At 49.3% G+C, this 24288-nt stretch overlaps 1 protein-coding gene across 1 annotated transcript in view; it reads left to right on the forward strand.

Annotated features, from left to right (window-relative positions):
* The first annotated feature begins 12873 nt into the window (after positions 1 to 12873).
* Positions 12874 to 24288, forward strand: part of IDUA (alpha-L-iduronidase) — a 616851-nt gene continuing 605436 nt past the window's right edge. Inside the window, exon 1 of the mRNA XM_069626380.1 lies at positions 12874 to 13330. Within this exon, the coding sequence (XP_069482481.1) occupies positions 13191 to 13330 (140 nt within the window). The 5' untranslated portion in view covers positions 12874 to 13190. The remainder of the gene's footprint in view (positions 13331 to 24288) is intronic.

The raw sequence follows: 24288 nt of genomic DNA on the forward strand, positions 1-24288 counted from the left end.
GCTTACCAAACTGAGGAATGACCAGACAGGCTGCACCAAAATGCCTCTCTAGCCACTAATACCACATATCATGCCTGCTTAGTATGGACATAGACAATCATTATGATTTATCGCACAATCCTGCACCCCACACATCCCCTCTGCCTCCCATGCCCTACCCCAACCTCCAAAATCAGCTCCTTGGCCCAGAATTACCTTCACGTCCCTCTTCATTGCCCCAGAGCTTACGCATGAGACTCCTTGCCTCATAGGTAAGTACTGAGATGAGAAAGAGTGAGGCTAGGAGTAATGAAGATTACAGGTACCTAAGTCAGGCATTACCTCCATGTACCTTTACCTCATCCCAGTACATGTGTATGAGGCACATTGCCTCATACACAAGTACAGTAATGAGGAAGAATAGGGCTAGGAGCACTGGCGTAAAAGGGGCCCCCGCAGCCCCCGCGGTGTGGGGGGGCCCCGCTACCATATGCCTGGGAGGGGGCCCCACTTGGAGGAATATTTTTTTTAATTTCTTTTTTAAATCACTTTGCCTTCATAAAGAAATTATTTCTGTAACAGAAATAATGTCTTTATGAAGACAGAGTGACTACAAAAAAAAACATTCTTTTTGAAGTCAGAGGGCTCCCCCTGCCCCATGACATGGAAGACACCAGGCTGGAGGCCTCCATGTCATGGGTTGGGGGAGTCCTACGAATTTAAAAAGAAATAGATTATTTTTTTAAGTCACTCTGCCTTCATAAAGAAATAATTTCCGTTATGGTTCGGTCCTTAACAGAAATAATTTCTTTATGAAGTCAGAGTGATTTCAAAAAGAGACAATCAGCCTCATTAAAAGTTTGGCGGTAGCCTTGCTGGTAAAACCGGTAGGCTGCCGCCAAACTTGCTCTTTTTTCTGGCACCTGCGAATGGGCAATTACCGGTAATTGGCCATTCGCGGGGGCTGGAAAAAAATGCTCCCCATTCTCATTTTATCCTCATAGGGTTCAATGTGGATGGGGAGCTCGGATGCACCAGCACCATTCAGAATGGTGCCGGTGCATCCGACATGCTCTGCTCGCGAGTACCGGTACGCCCGCCAGGTCAGACCTGGCGGGCAGGAAGGCACCCGGGAGCAGAACTCGTAGTTTGCTGGTCTGGTAACAACGGTACCGGCAAGCTTAACGGTACCGTTGTTACCAGACCAGCAAACTTATACTGAGGCCCAATTTCTTTTTTAGTAATAGGACGACCCTCAAACCAATGAGGTGTGTGAGTGTATTGTGAAAGGGTGTACACTTAAATGTGGAGGTGGCTACCTGTGTGAGTGTATGGTGAAAGGGTGCACACAAATATAGGGGTGACTGGGTGTGCGTGTGTGCGTGTATGGTGAAAGGGTGCACACTTAAATGTATGAATGGCTGCCTGGGTATGCCTGTATGGTGAAAGAGTGCACACTTAAATGTAAAGATGGCTGGGCGTGCATGCATGTACATGGTGAATGGTGTTTGTGCTTGTGTTCAGGGGCACAACAAAACCTACATTTCGGGGGGCTGATTCTTCAAATGTTGGAAGAGGCGCTAACTTCACGGGTGGTGGGGGAAGCAAACTTATTTGTGTGGGGGCATCTAACTTCTTTACGCATTTTAATGAGACGATTCTAGTGCAGTTTCAATGTTACAAGCAGTTAACTCTCTCCTTTAAGTGTAAAAGCACCCACTTATGAACTGTTGTGAGAATGAACAGTCTCCTGTTCCCTTTCTACCCTTCCAATCACTTCCCCTGCATGAAAGTACTAAACCCACATCAAATTTAAATTGCCTAAAAAATTTGGCATTTGGATGCAGGTACTAACAGTGAAATGCTTTACGTTAGTAATGGCTGGGCCCTTGTTAACAGCGAAACCCAGGTGCCTGTTCTGTTCTGTTCAACGTCTGTGTCCTGTTCTGTCGGGTAACTGCTCTGAAGGTCAGCCAGGTTGAGTCAACATAGCCCACATTTTCTGGGGGTGAGTGCTGCAGCCCAGTCAACTGAATATTGTTCAGCCCCTACTTGTGTTTAATGCCTTCATTGCTTATTGGTAATCGTCATTAGTCCTAGCCCTATTCTTCCTTGTCCCTGTAGTTGTGTATGAGGCAGTACTTGGGTATGAGGCACCATGCCTCATACACAAGCACTGGGATGAGGTAGAGGTACATCGAGGTAATGCCTGACTTAGCTACCTGTATATTCATTACTCCTAATCCCACTCTTCCTCATGCCAGTACTTACCTGTGAGGCAAGGATCCTCAAACGTAAGCTCTGGGACAAGGAAGAGGGACGTGAAGGTAATTCCGGGCCAAGGAGCTGATTTTGGAGGTTGGGGTAGGGCATGGGCGGTGGGATTGTGCGATAAATCATAATGGTTGTCCATTTCAAGGCTAAGCAGGCATGATATGTGGTATTAGTGGCTAGAGAGGCATTTTGGTGCACCCAGTCTAGTTATTCCTCAGTTTATTATGACCTTTTTTTAACTGCACATTTCTGATAAAGCAGTCCTGCTAAGTGTAATTACCTGGCTAGATTGTCATTTGGGTGCTGCCAGTCTAGCCATTTCTTACTGCAGCATTGTATATTTTTTTGAGCATCTGTGATAAAATGATATGATATAAGTCTATTATAACATGCCTATACACAAGTGTTTCTTGGTGCGACAAGCAATGGTGTGAAGATAGAGGGTGGGTGGACAAGACAAATGATCTTACTAGGCCTTGTGTCATTCCAATCGTGCAAGTGCGAGAATGAGAAATGCAAAGGGAAAGGGAGGGGGAAGTGCAAGGAAGAAGGGAGGGGAAAACAGGGCTGTAATGCTTTGAGTAAGTGCAGCCAGACAGTGAGGCTCTAGGTAGTGCAAGGAGGACAAGGGACTGTAGGGTTACAGTTACAGTCCCTAAGTGTGTGGTAGGCCGGAGGCACTGCAGGGGTGACTGATCAAGAAAGAGCCTGGACTCAGTGAGACTCTGAGCGTAGCCAAGCAACCAGTCGGTACAGCGGACAGGTAGGTCAGGTAGGTCAGCAGGGGAGGTCAGGTAGGTCAGCAGGGGAGGGAGAGAGCGAAAGCAGAGGAGAAGAGGAAAGTTTTGAGCTGCTTCCGGAACATCAGGTAGTCCGGTAAAGTTTGGGAGGGGCAGAGAGGCATCTGCAGAGGAAAGAGATCTACCCTCCACTCTCTGCCTGAAGAAGCATCTAGCCCTTAGAGAGTTGGAGGTAGCCGGGGGAAGGGCTCGAGAAAAAAGGTATTTTGGAAGAGAGCATTGGATGTAGTGTGAGCCCAACCCCAGAAAGCCTTGTGGACAATGCAAAGGGTCTTGAACTTGATTATTGCAACCACCGGGAGCCAGTGGAGAGATTTCAGGGCTGTAGAGATATGATCCCTGGGCTTGTGGCCAAGGATAAGTCTTGCTGTCCTGTTCTGGATTAGTTGCAGAGGGTGGAGAGAGGAAGGCAGCTTGAGAAAGAGGCTGTTGCAGTAGTCCAGCCTAGAGAGAAACAGGGCTCTGGAGACAGTGAGCTTCTGGGGGAAAGTGAGAAAGGGAAGAGTCCCTTTGAGGTGGAGCAGCTGGTAGGTAGTCGGACTTCTTGGCAACGTCCGAGATGCAAGGAGAGAAAGAGAGAGTGGAGTCGAAGATGACACAAAAGGTTTTTTGCCTCGCAGGAAGGTGAAGGAAGAGGGACCTAGGTGGGCGGCCAGGGTGAGAGAGGGAAAGCAGGGGCAGAGGTCCCAATGAGAAGGATCTCCATCGTAATGGCACTAAGGTAGATATCATTGGCGGTGCACCAATCCTGAATCACAGATAGACAGTCAGGAATGAGCAAGAGATGAGAGGAGCCTGAAGGAAAGCTGAGTGCCATCCCCATAACACTGAAAGTTAGAGGAGAAGGTAGGCCAAAGAGGCCAAGTAGAGGTTGAAAAACAAGGGTGAGAGGATAGAGCCCTGGGGAATGCCACAGGTAGAGAGGTGGCAGAGAGAAAGGGACCAAGTTGGACCTGGGAGGGGCAGTCCAAGAGGAAGGAGGTCAGCCACTCCAGGGCTTGATCTGTGATGCCCAGGTTCTCATGTAGTCGATTTATCAGGATGGCATGGTTGACTGTGTCGAAAGTAGAGGAAAGATCAAGGAGGATTAGGACAGAAGGAATGCTGGAATCAAGGTTAGAGAGCAGATCTTCACAGGTGTTCAGGAGAGAGGTTTTGGTGCCTCTGGCAGCTCTGAAGCCAGACTGATGGTCATGGAGACAACCAACAGATTCAATGTGGAGAGTAAGCTGGGAGATGGCCAGCTTTTTTCCAAGAGTTTGCCCAGGAATTTGGGTGATGGAGATTGGGCGATAGTTTGCCTGACAGGTAGGATCGACAGACGGCGTGTTGAGCAGTAGGTGCACAAGGGAGTGGTTAAGGGGAGAGGGAACGTTCCAGTGGTGAAAGAGTGATTACAGAAATCGGCCAAGGTGCAGAGAGGGTGTCAATATGGTCTTTGATGGTTCTGGAGGAGCAAGGGAGCACCGTTTGGACAGCACTTTCATGGATCAGACTTGTCTAGAAACCTTGTCAGGTGTTGTCAGAGAGAAAGAGGAGAAAGGACGAGGAGAGGTAGACATGGCCAAAGGGGGGCCAAGAGAGGGAAAGGAAGAGGAGATAGTGGACAGGATGTCCTGAGTTTTAGCAGAGAAGTGAGAGGCCAGAGCCATACAGAGGGTCTGGGAGGGAACAGGAGAGGTGGAGACTGCAATAGGATTGACAAGTTCCATGCAGATTTTGAAGAGTTTTGCCGTGTTTTAGAGGACGCAGAGACCGAGGCTCCAATGTGTGCTCTCTTCTTGATGAGTGTTATTGCTTCGACTGGCATTTTTGCGCAACCAGTCTAGGTTTGTCTAAATGTGGCCTGGCATGCTTTACTGTAATGTTATAATGTGTCTACACTGGTCTACCGTGTGCAGCCAGTGGTACATGTTTTCAATGTGGCATGGCATTTTTAATAGCAACATGTGATTTGCATGTATTGGATTGGTTTTACCCTACAAATCCATGGCAAACACTCTGGCTTTTTAGCCAATTTTTCTCAGAAAGAGTGCTGTATATTGCATTAAAACACATATTTATATCTTTCTCCTAGTACAGTGTGTGGTATACCCCTTCAGCAGCACGTTCATGCGTATTGTGCAAGCGTGATAATCTAGGCCGGCCCAAAGTGTGGCACGACCCATGATTTTTTTTTCGAGCTGGGGGGGCCCCTTCAGCATGACTCGCAGGGGGGCCCCCACATTTTGTGTTACGCCACTGGCTAGGAGTAATGACGATTTCCAGTAAGTAATCAATGCATTAAACACAAGAAGTGGCGTAACACCATTGAGTTGACTGGGCTTCAGCACTCCACCCCCTGACATTTTGGGCTAAGTTGACTCAACCTGGCTGACCTTCAGAGCAGTTGCCAGACACAACAAGACACAGATGTTAAACGGCTCCTGGGTTTCTCTGTTAACAAGGGGCCAGCAATTACTAGCGTAACACATTTCACTGTTAGTACCTGCATTCAAATGCCCCATTTTTTAGGCAATTTAAATCATGATATGGGTTTAGTACTTGCATGCCAGGGGAGTGATTGGAATGGCAGAGAGGGAACAGGAGACCGCTTATTCTCACAGCAGTCCATAAGTGGGTGCTTTCAGACTTAAAGGAGAGAGTTAACTGCTTGTAACATTGAAGTGGCACTAGAATAGTCTAATTAAAATGTGTAAAGAAGTTAGATGCCCCCACACAAATACGTTTTCCCCTCCTACAACGCCCGTAACGTTAGGCCTATCCCACCATTTGAAGGATTAGCCCCGCGAAATGTAAGTTCTGTGGCACCCTGAACACAAGCACACACACCATTCACCATATACACACACTCACACCCAGCCATCCATACATTTAGGTATGCACTCTTTCTCCATACAGGCACAACCATGTAGCCATTCATACATTTAAGTGTGCACCCTTTCACCATACAGGCAGACCCAAGCGGCCGCCCATACATTTAAGTGTGCACCCTTTCACCATAGAGGCACACACCCAGGCAGCCACCCATACATTTAAGTGTGCACCCTTTCACCATACAGGCACACCCAAGCAGCCACCCATATATTTAAGTGTGCACCCTTTCACCATGTAGACACATCCAGGCAGCCAGCCATACATTTAAGTGTGCACCCTTTCCCTGTACACGCACACCCAGCCACCCATTCATTTGTGTGCACCCTTTCACCATACACTCATACAGACAGCTACCTACACATTTAAGTGTACACCCTTTCAAAATACACTCACACACGCACAAGGCATAGGGTTGAGCGGAGCCCTATTACTTCAAAAAAGACATTTTTCTTTTTGAAGTCACTCTGACTCCATAAAGAAATTATTTCCGTTAAGGACCGAACCATAAAGGAAATAATTTCTTTATGAAGGCAGAGTGACTTCAAAAATAAACTATTTCTTTTTGAAATTATAGGGCTCCCCCACCCCATGACATGGAGGCCTCCAGCCTGCGGTCTTCGATGTCATGGGGCGGTGGAGCCCTCGGACTTCAAAAAGAAAGTTTATTTTTGTTGTCCACTCTGCCTTCATAAAGAAATTATTTCTGTTACATAAATAATTCTTTATGAACACAGAGTGAATTCAAAAAGAAAGATTTTTTTCCAAAAAAGTATTTGAAAAAATATTTTTCTTTCTTTTTTTTTCTCCAAGTGGGGCCCCTGATAGATCCCCGCCAGGGGAGTCACAGGCGCACAGGCCGCACGGCCAATAATACGCGGGAGCCAGGTATAGGTATAACCTTCTTATTTCAATACAGGCGGCAACTGCCGTAACCTTCCCTCGTCCCTCCCCTTCCCTTGACGTCACGTCCTGGACGTCTCGTCCCAGGGCCGCAACGGCGGCCCGCCCACACAACGGTGTGGACCAACTGACATCTCCCCCCTTTTTGACATGTGAGACTATTGTCTTCTTTCTCACCCCATTTCCTCTATGAGGCGAAGTGACTTCATGCGGCTCCTCTGGGGACGTCTCGCCTTGATTGGGGTCATCCTTTCCGTTGCAGGTGTTGAGGTGTTTGCTTCACTTCCCGACTCCTCCCCGTCTCCGTGGTAGGGTTCATCACGAGATCTTTCTTCTTCACTGGCTAAGTCCATTTCCTAATGCTCTCCGTGGTGCGGCTTGACACGTTTGAAGTGCGAGCTGTTCCTGGTCACTGACGAGCAGTCACTCCTCTGGGCCGAGACCATGGTGCCTTTCTTGTGTGTAATGATGAGAGGGGTGGGTGCGAAGGTGGCTTCTTCCTTTCTATTTTTTGGTTGTCTGAGCCATACTTCGTCACCTGGTTGCATGAGATTCTCACAAGCCCGCCTCTTCCTGTCAGTGGCTTCCTTTGTTCTTGCCTTGCTCGCTTCGTCGTTTGCTCTTGCTTCTTGTTCCAGAGTTGTCTGTTCTTGTGGTCTTGGATCCTCTGGTAGCCTCGTTGTGATTGGCCTCCGGAATCGCAAGTCGGCAGGGCATACTCCCGTCGTGCTATGGGGTGTGTGTCTGTATTCCATGAGCAGTTGGTTGAGAGCTTTCTCGAATGGCTTGTTTTGCACGTGTGCAATTTGCAATGTCCTCTTGACGCTGGCCATGAATCTTTCGACCATGCCATTCGCCTGGGGCCAGCGAGGGTTTATTCGTCAATGTTTGAAACCCCATGTACTTTGCAAACTTTTGGAAGTCGTGGCTTATGAAGGTGGGACCGTTGTCCAACTTTATGACCTTGGGGATGCCATACGCTGATAGCATTCGGTTGAGTGCTGGGATGACGCTTGATGTTGCACTACTTTCCACAATCTGCGCGTCCGGGTATCAGGAATGTTCATCCATGAGTACGATCACGTGTGTGCCATCGCTCAGTGGTCCGAATAAGTCTATTGCGAGCTCCTCCCACACTTTGTTCGGTAGTGGTGATGTTTGTAATGGATTTGGGTGTGGAGGTGGGGCTACCTGTGCACAGATGTGGCAGCCCCCCACGATGGTTTATACCAGGTGGTCAAGTTGAGAGAACCACACCTTTTGGCAAAGAAGGCGTTTCGTGGCCGCTACGCCTTGGTGTCCTTCGTGGGCTAGGTGTATTATCCTTTCCCGGAGGGTTCTTGGGACGACGACTTTGCAGCCTTTCAACAGTATGTTGTTTTCTACCACTGTTAGTTCCTCTCGGACTTGGTTGAGCCATTTGACGTCTCCCTGTGTCGTTTCTGATTCTGCCCTTACTTGTTGTCTCATGAGAGTCTGCTTGTTTGCCTGCAGGCAGTGCCTTGCGATTCGGAGTGCTGGGTCTGATTCCGACTGCACTGACAACTCCGCCCATCCGACCGGCAGCGGTTGTAGGTGATGTAGGATGTAGTTTATGTATGCGTCTGCAATGGATGGTTGAGACGCGGTTGAGGCCTTTGGATGACATGACAGGTAGTCCGCGGAATTTTCTTCTTTCCCAGGTCGGTGCTTAATTGTGAATTTGTAGTCCTGTAGCCGTAAACCCCATCTGGCTATTCTCAGCGGCATCCTGGCTTTGGGATTGCCAAAGATGGTGAGTAGTGCCAGGTGGTCGGTGACTATTGTAAATTCCTTGCCAAACAGAAATAGGTGGAAGTACTCGCAGGCCCATACTACTGCCAGGCTTTCTTTTTCTGCTTGTGAGTAAGCCTGTTCCGTGGTCGTCAGGCTCCTGCTGGCATATGCCACTATGTGGGTGTTGCGTGGCTCTTCAGGGTCCTTTTGGGTAAGTATGGCGCTGAGTCCTACTGGGCTGGCATCCACAATTATTTCGGGGTCTCGGTTGGCGTCAAAGTAGGCCATGTCTTCTGCCTGCGATATGGCACCTCGGACCGTTTCAAATGCCTCTTGGCACTCCTTTGACCATATGAATGGTGTGTCTTTGCGCGTGAGCAGGGGTAGTGGGTTGGTCACGGTTGCATAGTCTTTCAGGTATCTGGAGCAGTAGCTAGCCAGACCCAGAAATGATCGCAGGTCTGTCGTGTTCGCGGGGGGTGGCTGAGTTAAGAGCCTTGACTTTTTCCAGATCTGGTCTCATTCCTTTGTCCGAGAAGATGTGACCAAAGAATCTCAGTGATCCCTTCGAGAATTCACATTTTGCTTTGTTTAGCATTAGTCCTGCTTCCTCCAGTGCCTGACACACTCTGTGTAATGCCACGTCATGTTCCTCCTGCGTCTTGCCGTATACTAGAACATCGTCTGAATAGTTCACCAGATTGGGACATGTCTAATCACTTTGTGAATCTCTTCTTGAAAAATTTCAGCGGCAGATGAGATGCCAAAACTAAGTCTTTTGTATTGAAAAAGGCCAAGGTGGGTTACAAACGTGGTAATATATCGAGATTCAGGTGCAATTTCAATCTGGTGGTAGCCTTTTGTCAAGTCTAGTTTTGAGAAGATTCTTGCTCCGTGAAGGAGGTGGATCATGTCCGTGATCCTGGGTGCTTGGTGCACCTCTCTCAATGGCAATGTTGGCTCTGCTCATGTCGACGCACAGGCGTATGGACCCATCCGGTGTTTTCTTGGGGACAGGGACGATGGGCGATAACCAGGGTGTGGGTCCCGATACGGGTTCTATTATGTTAATTTTGATTTGTTTGTCAAGTTCTTCTTCTATCTGCCTTTGGATATTAAACGGGATTCCTCGGTAATGCTGGGCCACGGGCTTGATGAGTGGATTTATATGAAGGTGTACCTTCCTGTTCTTTAGCTTCCCCAGGCCGGCGAATAGTTTTGCGAATGATTGTTCAATCGCGTCTGGTTTGGCGAAATATTTATGAGCCATCAGCTGGTATAAGATATGGACCAAGCCCATGTCCACCGCTGTTCTGAAGCTTAGAATGCACCCGCTGTTAGCTTCGGATTTTAGAATGTGCAACGGGATCTTTGCTGTGTGTTCCTTATGAGTGCACCAGGCAGTGATCTTGCCCTTGCACGGCAGGGGCATCGTGGAGCCGTAGGGGTAGATGTCGACCGCAGCTTTCTTGATCTTTGGCTGCGGTGTAAGTGATTCAAATGCTTGTTCGCTGATAATATTGCACGTCGCTCCGGTGTCTATCAGAAATTTTAGCGGGGTGTTGTTCACGTGAAGTGTCATTACGGGGCTGTGTTGGGTAGTCGTGGTATTGTCGTTTATGGCCCACACGTAGCCCTTCTTCCTTTGATCTTCCTCTGACGATGGGGTGTTGCTGCTTGTGGGGGACAGTGCCTTGATGTATCTTACAAAGCGCCTTCTGCGTGACGTCTCGTGTCCTCGGACGACCATCTGTCTTTGCGAGTGTAGCGGCTCTTCTGATCGCTGTCTTCTCTCCTCATGGGTTTCCGGTCGCTCTCCCCTCTGGACCTGGGTGGGCTCTGGCGAATGTATCTGTGCCTGTCTTGAGTTCGGGGATTGCTTGACGTGTGTTTCGGCGCATTCTTGCACATGGCCCTGTAAATTCCATGCCTCCGCATGCAGCGCATTGCTGTCCTACGGCCGGGCATTCCCCCGCATGGGGGTATTCGTACCAACATTTGTAGCAAGTGGCCTTGGGGCGTTTTCCTCCTTGAGTGGGGTTCGAGTACAGTTTGTTGACTGCTTCTGGGTTTTCCCCGTGTTGTTGTAGGGACACTTTCCCTAGATTGTCCAGTTGTGAGTCCACTGCGGCTTCCATGCGGGCCAGTGCCAGGATTTCTTCCAAGGATCTCTGTTTTTGTAAGAGTTGCTTGTGGAATGGTTGTGATAAACATCCTGCAATCACTTGCGATCTGAGCACTTCTTCGGTGGAGTATTTGTGGAATTCACAGTGTTTCAATTTAATGCGCAGACGCATTACAAAATTGTCTATGGACTCTCCCTTTTCTTGTCTGGTCGTATGGAAAATGTGGTGTTCATAATCGACATTCGCGTGTGGCGCAAAATACTCCGATAGTTTGGCATGCAGTTCTCCATATGTGACAGTGTCTACATTAAGTAACTCACCAGCAATGTCTCTCACTGCCGGTCCCACTGCCATAAATAGCGTGTTCTTTAGTCTCGTATCATCTGTTAGACCAATGGCACCGGTGTAGAACTTGAAGTCCCGGAGCCATATGGTCCAACGGGGTCCTACATTTGAGGTGTCTCGTACTTCAAAGGGGTTTGGCATGTGCATGACTTGAGATGCGCCCCCATCATTTTGTGTGTGCTGGTTGTTGTCTTGTGTGGCCTTATTTTCTCCTGATGGTGTTGCTGCTCCCGCCCCTCCTGAAGATGAAGCTGTGGTGCTCGCTGAGTCCGACATTTTGTTCAGTGTTCTGGGACCCTGTATTCGGGTATTGGGTGGCTGCCTCTGGTGGCGTTCTCTGGTGGGTTTCCCTCTTTCTGGGATGGTGATTTGTGGGTTGAATTCCTTGTGGCAGATGCTTGGTCTCGTGTTCAGCCCGTGCCGGTTCTCTGCTTGTTGAGCAGCACGTGGGGCAAGTTTCCATTGCCTTATGCGTGGCAGCTTCTGTGTGCCAGGTGGGGCGCGTGATGAGCATCAGGCGTGGGCGGTGCTTACCCGCGTGATGCCTCGACTTTTCCATGCTCGCTCGTCCAGCAGCTTACTCCTTGCTGCGCGTGCTTCATGGTGTGCTGACTCGCCCCGGTAACACGAGCACGTCTCTCTGCGCCGGGGAGCGGGCGCAAGTCTCTTGAGCCCCTCCCTCTGGCCGCGTGCGTCCCTGCGCCTTTCCGCGGTGCCTCCGAAGCTGAGGCGGTGCGCGGCCTGCCTGTTATGACCGTGTCCGAGGTGCGCCAACGCGCTAAACTTCTCGGCTGCAGGCCTCGACATGTTGCTGGTGGGTTGCTTGTCCTCTCGTCGCCATTGTTAGATCCCCGCCAGGGGAGTCACAGGTGCGCAGGCCGCACGGCCAATAATATGCGGGAGCCAGGTATAGGTATAACCCTCTTTATTTCAATACAGGCGGCAACTGCCGTAACCTTCCCTCGTCCCTCCCCTTCCCTTGACGTCACATCCTGGACGTCTCGTCTCAGGGCTGCAACGGCGGCCTGCCCACACAACGGTGTGGACCAACTGACAGCCCCCTCCCAGGACATGTGCTAGCAGGCCCCCTGCTCTGCAGGGGATGGGGGGGCCCCCATATACGCCAGTCGCTAGATCAGGCTACTGATCCAGCAGTGCACAGGTGTACACTATGCTTTTGGCATGGATCTTATGAAAGGGGAATCTGATAGCAGATTTTGTGCATCATTTTTATTACCCAATATACATTTTACAAAACACTGATTTCACACCCTTGCCAGGTGGCAATTCCTCACAGCTTTATGTCCACTTGAATAGTTCTGTGTTGACGGGAGGCACAATTTTAAACATAGCCCAAACACGTTTATTTTCGATAATGTACTGCTTTTATCCATAGATAACATATCTCCAGATTAAATAAAATAAGTTAGCAGTGCTTTCAGGACATAACTGTCACTGTTTGAGCCCTTCTGCACTGGAGCTGAAAGCGCAGCATGCAACCGTATTTGGGCTACTTTTCCGAACCAGGCGGGCTATAAGTGGGTTTCGATTCCTGTCAACCGTGCCGGGAGCGGGACACATCCAATGCCTGCTCATGTAGAACACCGGTGCGAAGGCAGCCAAAGGCAAGAGGAGTGGGCACTAGAATGCCAAATATTACATAACACCTAATCATGCTGCACGGCGAATATGTTTCTAGAAACATCTTGAATAATTTGTGGCAAAGCTAAAAGTTCCCGTATATTGAAATATCGAGGGAGATGTAGTACACAAAAGTTTTCAAACTGCAAAAAAACACGAGATAGTTTTTTTTTTTCTGACAGGTCCGACGAGTTTACCCGTCCCTGCAAAACTCACACTTCCGGAGAAATTCCTTGCAGAACTTTACGAAGCAAATGCCGGATGTCAACCGGGAAATGTTGTTCCGTGTAAGGGGTCATTTGCAGTGCGGATGTCTACGTTACACTGAGCAGTGAGACATATTCGTTTTAGCCCACAAAATAATAATTTGATACCGCGCTTCAAGGAAACGAATTAGTCTGCGCTGAGAACTAATGCGCAAGGCACGCTGAACTGACCATTTCCGCTCCCTTGTGGATCTGATTCTACTTGGTATTTTTTTTACTGCAGCGGCATGCGTTCAAACCCTGTTTTAGTGAAATTCTTGGTATTGGGTATTTTGGAAAGTGTGTCGACTCGCTCCTACGTAATACACGTTGATGTATCAAAACACGGAAAGCATTTCAATCACTTCTGGGAAAGCACGGGGTTATGGTAAGTTGAATCTAATGAACCCTTTATAGATGTAAAACTAATTTCTGCGTTTGTTGATTGGTTTGTTTCACTTTGTGGATTGGTTTGTTTCGCCTTAAAGCAGTACTTTTAACTTCCGTTAAAAGCACTCGAAAACAGCATGGTGACCAATCCTCCAATTTGTAGTCAACAGGCAGGACCATGGGATGTAATATACTTAAGTTCCAAAAATGGTAATTATAGCATAATGATAACTTCACGGGAAATGACATCACTTGACCTGATAATATCTCAGAAAATAGTATCACATGTCTTATGGCCCTAAACCACAAGTTTCTAAGCATAACAGTTTGAAATAAGTAGCATAGGTATTGCTTTAAAATGTGCACTTTGCAGTGCTCGCCTTACAAGCTGCGTTTGCTGAAGCCCTTTCTGCCATCACTTCCCTTGGGGTATACAGGAGTGTTCTCACCTTGTTGCCTTTAACCCCAGTTGCTCTGCATCAGCTACAAAGAAGGGTGTATAGTTTTTCAGTGGGAATGTATGGGTTCAGCTCCCTGCAGGCTGGCAGTCTTGTGATATTCGTTGGCAAAAAAAGACATTGTATTTCTTTGCAGGTATGATGCTAGGTCTGAAAAAGATCAGGGGCTAAGCTAATGTCGGGACTGGCGGGACTCAGGGCTAGCTATAGCCCTTTGGTTGTAGCCCCTAAGCTTCTATCCGGGGCTACAACCAAAAGACCCAGGGCTGTAGCCCCCTCAGCCCCCCCCCAGCAACGCCTCTGTTTCTTTGTCTCCATTAAGATGTGTGCACCCCATGGGTACCTCAGACTGTTTTCCGCTCCAAGCAAGCTTCCCACCGCCCAACCATTATGTTAAAATGGGCCCCACGTATCTTCAACCAGGCCTGTCGAAGCACAACCACTGTTGGCACCCTCCCGCACCACTGAAATACACTCAACATACGCTATTGCCAAATTGGCACTGCAGGCTGTAGCTTTTTTTGAGTGCTGCATCAAAAATGACCAGCATGTGCTCTGTGCAATGCTGCTGCTCTAACCCAACTGCAATATCCTGTGATGCAGGGGCTACTACTAGTACGTCTCTCAATGGCTACCAGCACACCACGCACCATCATAGTATGTATTCCTTGACTTCATTTGTGTTCCATACCCTCCCTATGAATGTTCTCTGTTCTGCACACATCTAAACTCTGTACATGTCCAACTTACCACCCCAGACCCTTCAGAGGTAGCGTACTTCCGATATGCTGCTTGCTTCTGCACTCATGGACATGTGCTTTCCGTACCTGTACTTCAGAATCCCCCAAAGTCCCATGCTGCCTCAACTTCCTGTGCCCCAGGTCTGTAACTCCTCTTCACATTCCCTACCTAAACTCAGCACCCTGCATTTACATTTTACAGCCCGATTCTTCCTAGTGCACTTACACTGACCTTCACCTTCCATATAGCTGAGGGTGATCTGAAAACAACAAGACGGGGCGTTTAAAAATAATCCAATTAACGTGATTGCTCTGGAAGAATAATTTGGAAAGTCAAAACAGAACAATGCATATTTGTTCCCCAACCAAATTAATAAAACGTTAGCCTGGCCTTCCAAATAATATGGAACAACATAGAGAAAATGTACATGCCTAGTTGAGGTTAAGGAGATGAACTTCGTGGTGTAGTCATCTCAGATCTGGTTACTGGGGAGGTGCCGGTTTCGAAGGCACTGCTGCATGTAGAAGGCATGTGCAGCACGGCATGTTTAACTTTTTTCTTTGCTGCAGACTAGCCCAGTGGTTTACCTTGAGCTGCCCAGTAGGGCGTTGTCTCACGAGCACCCTCTCCCCCACAGGAAACAGGGTACCAGAGAAAAGTCCTTGTACCATTAAATGCTAGTCCTAATCCAAGCAAACCTCCTCTGCGTCTCGGTACTGTTTCAGCAAAATGTAATGAATGGGGCAATGGCATCAGACTTCCCAAGGCCAGTCTTCAAGTAAGTGGCTAAATGACACCATTCAGGTGATCTGAGTTTGTCTGATGCAACATGTTCCATATGTCAGCCACTTGGAACAGAGGTGGAAAAAAGTCCAAACGACATAAAAAGAATAGAGAAAGATACAAGATCCGAAACACAATAGCTGCACAGTTCTTCAAAGCTGCAGGAGGTGGAGGCAGCACTAATTGTCTCATAACGCTGTGGCAGCAACAAAACTCTCTGAAATTACTGAGTGACAGTAAGAATAATCTCCAGCAGACCACAGTACAGAATCCACGCCACATCTACAACACCAAGAAGCCAGCAAGAACATCCACTCGTACCCATGCCTATGGAAGATTGCCAAAGTCAAGTCTCCTACTCTTGCATACTCCCCAGACTACTTCAAAGCACCCAAACACATGCCAGCTCGATTTGGATAGCTAGTAGGCTCTTGGCCACCCCTACCCACCTTCGCATTGGCTAAAATTTACACACGCATTTTAAACTCCTCTGACCAATTTTTTCACAGCTTGGACTTCGGTCCCCCGAGGGCGTTCAACCTCCAGCGTTTTGAGACCATACCAATGGGAAAAGGCACTATACAAATGACAAATTACATTACAAATCTGTGGCATAACATACTACCTCAATGGAAGTTTGTTTCGTGGGGTGCAACGGCACCACCATCCACTGCTTTACTTCAGACCCTGACGCAAACAAGCAGCAGTCTTCAGACCGTAACTCAGTAGCGGAGCAAGTTTCCTGCTGGCCGCAAAATGTAAGCCATCAACAACCTTTAAATACAATATGAAGGACGATTTCCATTCCTAATGAGTAGTACCTGGGGATTGCAGGACTGTTGTAGGTGGACTCGCCCCTTGCATTACTCCTGGGAACATTAAAGGATTTCAAAGGAGAGGCCACCAGGGGGCGCGTGGATGACGCTTTAACAGCCATCTCTGAATCAAGAGGGTCTGATAGAGCATGAGTCCCTGCTCCGCCCCCCACCCGCCACCCAGGAAGGCCATTTGAGGAGCTTTATACTGCTGTGGGTCTCACGCTTGTTTGGGCGATATCCTGGTGCCTGAGCTTGTGAAAAGGAGATCAAGCTAGGTGCAGGTTTCCCCGGTGTGAGGCCCAGGGGAGGGCGCATGGTGCCACAGCTCTCTTGGATGCTGTGGCCATGCCTGGAGGCCACTGCAGCTACATTTTGATTCGGGTGGGCGAACTGGGCGAGACCTCGGCCTCGGAGACAGGGCGAGACCCCTGGTGCAGAGACAAAACTAGAGGCCTTTGCTGTGCTGGAGCAGGCGTGCTCCAGTGGCCTTGTTGTGCTCTGTGAGGGTCTAGGAGCGATCAGCGCTGTGGGGGTCATATGAAGTTATCTCGCCCGTTGGCAAACACCATCTGGGTGGCTAGGGGGAGCGGGAGCCTGTTCTCCATGTTGTAGCCTGAAGAGGACTAGGAGCAGGGAGCCACATACAGTGCGCCCATGGTGGTTCAAATTTGGGAATGCTGCGAGTCAGAGGAAGCGGCCTGGGACTAAGTGGCCTCCCCTGGGGGGCTAGAAGCAGAGAATTGATGTTGGCGCCCGGCATTCTAGGTGGGCCAAACTGGGAGCAGATTCTGCATTTAGCTGTATATTCTGGGCCCAGTGTGTGAAACTGAGGCCCTGTACCTGGGGATACTGAGGAGAGGCCCTTGGGCCCTGCACAGGGGGTGTGCTAGCCAATGGTGACCGATCACTGAGTCGGCTGGAATAAGGCAGAGAGGCGGCCTGACTGGGGCTTACACACTCCTCCTGCCATAGCAGCTCAGGGATCATTAGGGAATTGGGGGTGCTCTAGACTGCCGCATACTCTACCGGTGAGGGGTTCAGTGCCCTGTGATCTCCTGAGGGGCGTGAGTCCCAGCGCCTGGGGTTCCGGTGCTGCCTAAGCAGGACTTGTGACTCTTTGTGGATGCTCGCCCTTCCCAGGGGGCCCTGATTGGGATTTTGCAGTTATTCTAGAACTGTGGGCCCCAGACTGTGCCCTGATCCCTCCCCTGGTGGGGGTGCTGTGGTCTCTCATTTGCACTGGTGCGCCTCTGCTGTTGGCTTGTCCGGTATTCTGGAAAGTGTTTTGTGGGACTTTAATTTCCTCTTGAGTTTATCGGTGGCAGTGGTGATTGGAGCCCGGGGAACTTGGGCACCCTCTGAAGTTCCTACCGCTCTGCACGTGCCTGGCCCGGCAGCTGGGGGGAGGGGCCATGAGCCGTAGTGCTGCCGTGTCCTGAGCTAGTATTTGCAACGACCGGGGGTGTGGTGTGGGTTCGTGTTTATTCTCATGGCCATGGACTGGAAATCCTCCCTGCAGAGGTTTCAGTTTGCTAGTTCTCCTGCGGCTACCTTGGGGCATGGAACTGCATTGGGCATGATGGCGGAGTCATCAGACCACCCGGTCTCAAGAAAAAGGACATTGTGGCACTGCTGGAAGAGATGAGGGGTATCTGCGCTGACATTGGGACCCAGAAGAACACCATGGGCAAATGAGTGGACTAGATCGATGAAGTTTTATCATCAATGAGGTTTGCAGTCGCAGACCTTGAGAGCAACCAGACCTGACTGGATATGATGGAGGTCCACATTGACATGCAGCTTTTAGAACTCAAGTGGAGGGAACCCGAGAATACTCTCAGGATAGATGATTTTGAGAACCGGTAAAGGGGACATAATCTTCGGTTTTTTGGAATCCAGTAGAGGGAGGGAGTTACGGAGAGGAACATTAAGCGGGTCATCCATGATGTGATTAAACTCCTGTTTGGTGGGGACTTCATGGCTGAGTCTACCAATGACAGAGCTCATTGGGCAGGAGGTGGGGGAAAGGGCCTGAGATCGGTGCTGGCCAGATTCCACTACTACGAGGAAACTGATGAGGATTCATGAAAAGGCCAGGATGGAGGATACGGTTTCACTGGGGGACTCAAGGCTAACTATCTTTCAAGATGTCAGCCTTCACGCAAGGCGATAAATGTGTGCGCCTCTGACACGATGGCTCAATGAGAAGGGGGTTCAATATCTCTGGGGATTCCCTTTCTCCATATCCTTCGAGTATGAGATTCAGAAGTATAGGTTAGTCACTGCGGATGACATTCTGAGGATCATTGAAGAGCTCATGGGTGTATCGGCCGAGCAATCCTGGGATGATGAAGGAACAATGGCAGAGGTTTTACAAAAGGTTAAGGGGGAAAGGCGGCAGAGAATTCCGAGCTGCAAAAAGTATAAAAGACTGAACACCCCTCTGAGGGGCGATGCTTGAAATTAATGTTCCTGGCGCTATGAGTTCTATGGCGTGAGTTGGGGTGGATGTTTTCACAAGAATGATATGGGTGTTTCTTAGCTGGGGATAACTGGATCAGGGGGAGCCGGAGCTGGACATTTTCAGTGGTCGAAAGTAGGGTTTGTTGACCAGGAGCAAAAACAGCACCTGGGGATCGGGCATCACCCTTTAGGCAGGAGATACTTCTGGGGAGCAGGGAGCTAATACATAGTGCGTGAGATGCAAACCCTTTGTCCATTATATGTTATCCAATAAGCTTTACATGTCTCTTAGGCGTGTCCTTTATTTTTTTTTATACACATTCCCAAATCTACACAGTTAACATTACATAGCTATGTTTGTATTGCACCACTTGCCTTTTGAGTCACAAGTAGCTCTTGGTAGCTCTTGGTTTCAAGCTAACCAGGCTCTCATTGGCTATAACCAGGAGCTAAACAGCTCCCAGCTCCTGGCAATTTCTAACCCTGCATTTTTAAGATATGGGTGCTTTTTGGTCTGATGACTGGGCAGAACTGGAAGCCCCCATGCATAAATGTTTTGGTTTGTTGCTGAGATGGGGGTAGGGGGCTGGGTTGAGGTGAGGTGAGGTGAGTTGGTAAGGGGACGCCCAGTGTCCAGTTGCCTTAGGCTGACGGGGTGGAGACTTGGGATACTCGAGGCCCTAGTGCTACACGCTTCGCTAGTTGGACTGAATAGGATGTTCTTGTGACATTGGTAAGATAGTTAATTTGGTGGGGCATAACGCAGAGGTGGGTCAGGGAAGGGAGAGGAGGATGCTTAATCCTTCTTGGACTGGTGCCATTATGGCGTTGGGGGCTATAGTGGGGAGGTGATGGGGAGGAGAGCTGTGGTGGCGGCTCTTCAGTGTTTAAACTCGAGGGAGGTGTGAGCAGTTCGAGCTTTGATTTGTGCAGCAGGCAGAGTTGATGTGGTGTCAGTGCAGTTTTCCTGGTGTCACCAATATGGGGATTGTAATGTGTTTCAATAGTGGGGGTGAATGTTGATCCGGTGGTGGGGTCTCTCATTGTCTGAGGCCTAAATCCCCCCCCCCCACAAAACGCTCTCTCGTCCTCCGAGAATTTAGGAGAGCAAAGTTGGACCTACTCCTTTTACAGGAAACTCATTGGGCCTTGGGCGCCCCTCTGGGGCTGAATTCCAGATTCATTGGGAGGCATACCAGGTCTCGTCACTGGTTAAGAACAGAGGATGGAAATAGTTGTGATGTCCACACTCAGGCTGACAGTTAACTAAACATTGCAGGACCCCAAGGGGAGGTACATTGCTGTAAGGGGTTGGCTGAGGGCAGTCCTGTCACAGTTCAGTCGGTGTATGGGCTCAACGAGGGACCGATCGGGAGAATCTGAGCTTGAGGGTAATAGGGCGGGAGGCCAAAACCCACAGCTGGTGGCACAACTGCACCGCTATAAAGCACGGCTGAGGGATTTGCTGGTTCAGGATACAGAAAAAAAGTTGAAATTCCTGAAGCAGAAGTATCATGAGAAGGGTGATATATGACGGATCGTATTCTGGCATGGCGGTTATGAAAGGTGGTGAAATCTAAATTGGTCAACAGAATCAAAAGTATGGACGGCGTGTACCTTTTCGACCCGGGGGCACTAGGGGAGGAGTTTTGGAACTTTTACGAGGCCTTGTATATATTGGAGTTCCCAGGGGATGGTACTCAGATGTCTGGATTCCTTGGCTCTCTAAGGATGCCAAGATTGTCCGACTTTGCGGCTAACAGTATGGACGGCTCGATAACCTCAGAGGAGGTGGCTCTCCCGATTAAGGGATTGAAATTGGGTACCACTCGGGGAGATGACGGTTTCTCAGTGAAATTCTACAAGATGTATCAGTCTTTCCTGGCAACGCATTTGGCCCAGTCTTTTAATAAAGTGCTAGAGGGTGACACAGGGAGTGTTCTTCATATAGGCATATATCACTTCTGAATACAGATGTGAAGATACTAGCAAAACGCCTGGGACTGAAGATGGAGCGGTTCCTACCATTGCTGATCCATGGGGACAGGTAGGTTTTATTCAGGGGCGACAGGGATCTGACAACATTAGGAAGCCCATAGACCTGATGCATGTGGCGCAAGGTGAGGGCAGAGACACAGCAGTGATCTATTTGGACTTGGAAAAAGCATTAGACTGCGTCGAATGGCCCTATATGCCTCAGGTCCTGGAAAAGTTCAGACTGGCCCCGAACATGGATTGCAGCACTTTACGGCTTTCTGACGGGCCGAGTATTAGTTAACAGGATGTTGTCTGCCTTCCCCCATTTGGCCTGAGGAATGAGGCAGGGTTGCCTTCTGTCGCCCCTCCTTTATGCCATGTCCCTGGAGCCTCTAACACTTGCGATTCGCACCAACTTGAAAATCAAGGATATCCAATGCGGAGAAATGTCCTTTATGTTGTCCCTATTTGCTGATGATATCTTGGCGTATCTAGCAGTTCTACACTCATCTGTCCCTGGGCACGTGTCCCAGAACTTGTCCTTCGGTCAGTTTTCGGGTCTTAAGATTAATATAGATACAGCTTGTATTATGCTGGAGGGCGCTGGCCTAGAGAACAGGGCACCATTTAAGGGAATGAGAGTCGAGACGGTGGGGCTTATGTACCTGGGAATTCAGCTTCCAAGCGATCTTACTGCTTTGTTTTTATCTAACTATAATCCAATGCTCGTGACTCTGGAGAAGGATTTAGCGAGTTGGGCTCTTCAGGTGCTCTTGTGGTATGGAAGGATCATCTCTGTTAAAATGAATGTTCTTCCCCAATTCTCTATCTCTTTTCGAGCCTGCCAACTGTGGTCCTGGAGACTTACGTCAGAGAACCGAAGACCCTGCTGGCCCGATTATGTATGGCCGAAAAAGGTTCCCAGAATTAAAAAATCAACACTAACCTTACATAGGGATTGGGGGGGATTTGCTTATTGGCGGCGGAGTTGTGGGTGCTGGTGGAGCATTTAAGAGACAACCTAGAAACATATTGGACCTTTCTTGAGGATATAGCAGAACACCCCAAGAAGATTAGAGATTATCTGTGCTCTCCGCTGGGGCGATCCCTCAGACGTTACGGTCACATCCTACTTTTGGGTTCTCTGGTCTATATGGAAGGAATCCAAGTCTAATGTACTCTTGGCTGTCCCCTTGTCGTCGGTATGGGGACCCCCTCTAGATCTAACCAAGCGGGGCTTCCATCATTCCCAGATCTGGTTGGACAGGAGGTTAGAGAGGGTAGGCCAGCTATTTTCAGAAGGGACCTACATAGGATATGACGCCTTCGCCGAAGTGGTGTGGAAGGAAAGGAATCATGTCTATCTTCGAATATCTCAGGGTAAGAGGGTTTCTCACTGATGGCAAGTGGGTGGATAACCTGACTAGGGACTTGACTCAGTTTGAGGGGGTCTTGGCTTCGGTGGAGGGGAGGCGGGGAATCCTTTTGTGCTTATACAGTGCTATGATCACAGCAGAGGTAGGGAATAGACAGGATTTCAAGCAACAGTGGGAAGAAAGGGTTGGTAGGGAAATACCGGAGAAGTCATGGTCCAAGATATTCAAGATCGCCTTTCATGAGAATTTGTTTACTTCCACCATAGAACATAATTTCAAGGTCCTACATGGGTGGCATAGAGACCCAATTAGGATCCCCTTAGTGTTCATGGACTCTTCCCTGCTCTGTCCACAGGCTTGTGGCTAGTGGGCCACATCGTTTCATGTGTGGCGGGACTGCCCAGTGATTCAGACCTTTTGACAGAAACTTGGGGAGGATTACCATTTTCACCGAGTTGAGGCACGCCATCAATGAGAGTCCTAACCCTGCCCACCGCTCAATATCTCGCTTCACTGCCGACGAAGAGATATCCAGGGTTCTGCGTCACCTGAATCCCCAGATAACGAAACCTGTCTCTCTGTATTCTAAAGGGGAGAACCTCCACATATTTCCCTTCGGTATCGGATAGGTTTCCTGCCATGAACGCCAATGACTTCCCCAGATTAACCTTAAAGCCCGACAAGTTTCCATACCGCTCACAACTTTGCAGCACCCGTGGCACTGACTGGGATGGTTTGGTGACCTAAAGTAACGCATCTCCGCAAACAGGATGACCTTGCAATGTGTGTCCCCCACCCTTACCCCACAGAACACCCCCCTCCTTCATTGCGGATTGATGCCACCCATGGTTCCGTCATCAATGCATATACTAGCGGGGGTAGGGGGCAGCCCTGTCTTGTGCCCCTCCCCAGAGGGAACAACCTCAATTCATATCCATTCAACACTACCCTTGCTGAGGGGCCGGAATACAAGGCCGACATCCAACCCAGCCATCTCGAGCCCATCCCCAGAGATGTGAAAACCTCCCCCATGAAGGCCCAGCTCACCCCGTTGAAGGCCTTTTTGGGTTATCCAAAGATAACAGAAGAACCCCCACCTCCCGCACAGCACAGTTCAGCACGTGGAGGGTCTTTCACATGCTGTCTGCTCCCTGTCTGTTCAGCCCGAATCCCACCTGATCCTGGTGGATCATCCGGGGAAGATATCTCTCCAGACGCGTTGCCAGGATCCTGGCGAAGATCTTTGCGTCCACATTTAGGAGATTGATGGGCCTATATGACCACATTCCGTCGGGTCCTTCCCTGGTTTGGGTGTTACGGCAATCAGGGCCTGAAGGAATGTCAGTGGTATTGTGTCCTACCCCCTAATTCGGTTGAACAATTTGGCAATTGGTTTCACAAGGATGGATTGGTATTGTTTAAAGAAGTCAGCCGTATAGCCATCCCCACCCGGGGTCTTTCCTGTCCTCAGCCTTTTAACAGCTCCCTTCACCTCTTGCTCCGCTATCTTCCCCCTCCAGAGCCTCTCGTTCCGAGTCCTTAAGTTTGGGAAGGGAATGCCCAGCCAGGTAATTACTGATGTCCTCTATCGACTACCCCTCCCGTTTAGTGTACAGTTATTTATAGAAGTCTGCAAAGCATTCCGCTACCTCTCCCCCCTCTTTACATCCTGGATACCTCCTACCGCCTCTCCATCCTACAGCCTCTAGTTCTATGTGCCAATAGGGTCCCCACCTTGTCCGGCTTTTTGTAATTCCTCTGCCACGTATACCTCATCTTGTTGACCACTTCCCCAATAAGAACCGAATGCAGAGCCTGTCTTTTCTCCCGCATTTCTCCCAAGAGAGCCTGTCGATTCTCATTCTTATGGGTGAGCCATGCCCGCATAGCCCTCAGTTCCTCACAAAGTCTGCCCTCAATCAACATTCTTTCACGCTTCCTTCGTGACCCCTCTGCAATAAGGAGGCCCCGAAAGGTGGCCTTCGCTACTTCCCACACTACCGTCTTCTCAGTTTCCCCATTATCGTTAATCTCAAAGTAGGCCTTGATTTGTTTCCTTAGGGATTCTTTAAATACTTGGTCCCTCAATAGGGAATCATTACAACGCCACCTATAATTTCTCGTGGTTCTTGGCAGTTGCCAATTCACTACCAGTAGCTTGTGGTCCGACCAGGTGATAGCCTCCACATTCGGCACCCCTAACTTGCCCCACCCCTCTTCCAATATCAGTAAAAGGTTGATTCTTGTGTATGTATGATGCGGGGGGGAGAAGAAAGTGTAACCCCCTGGGCCCAGCCACAATTTATGCCACACATCGACCCAGTAGTATTCCAACAGGAG

The sequence above is a fragment of the Ambystoma mexicanum genome, chromosome 6p (assembly GCF_040938575.1).
Source record: "Ambystoma mexicanum isolate Mex_15411 chromosome 6p, UKY_AmexF1_1, whole genome shotgun sequence".
Lineage (NCBI taxonomy): Eukaryota > Metazoa > Chordata > Amphibia > Caudata > Ambystomatidae > Ambystoma > Ambystoma mexicanum.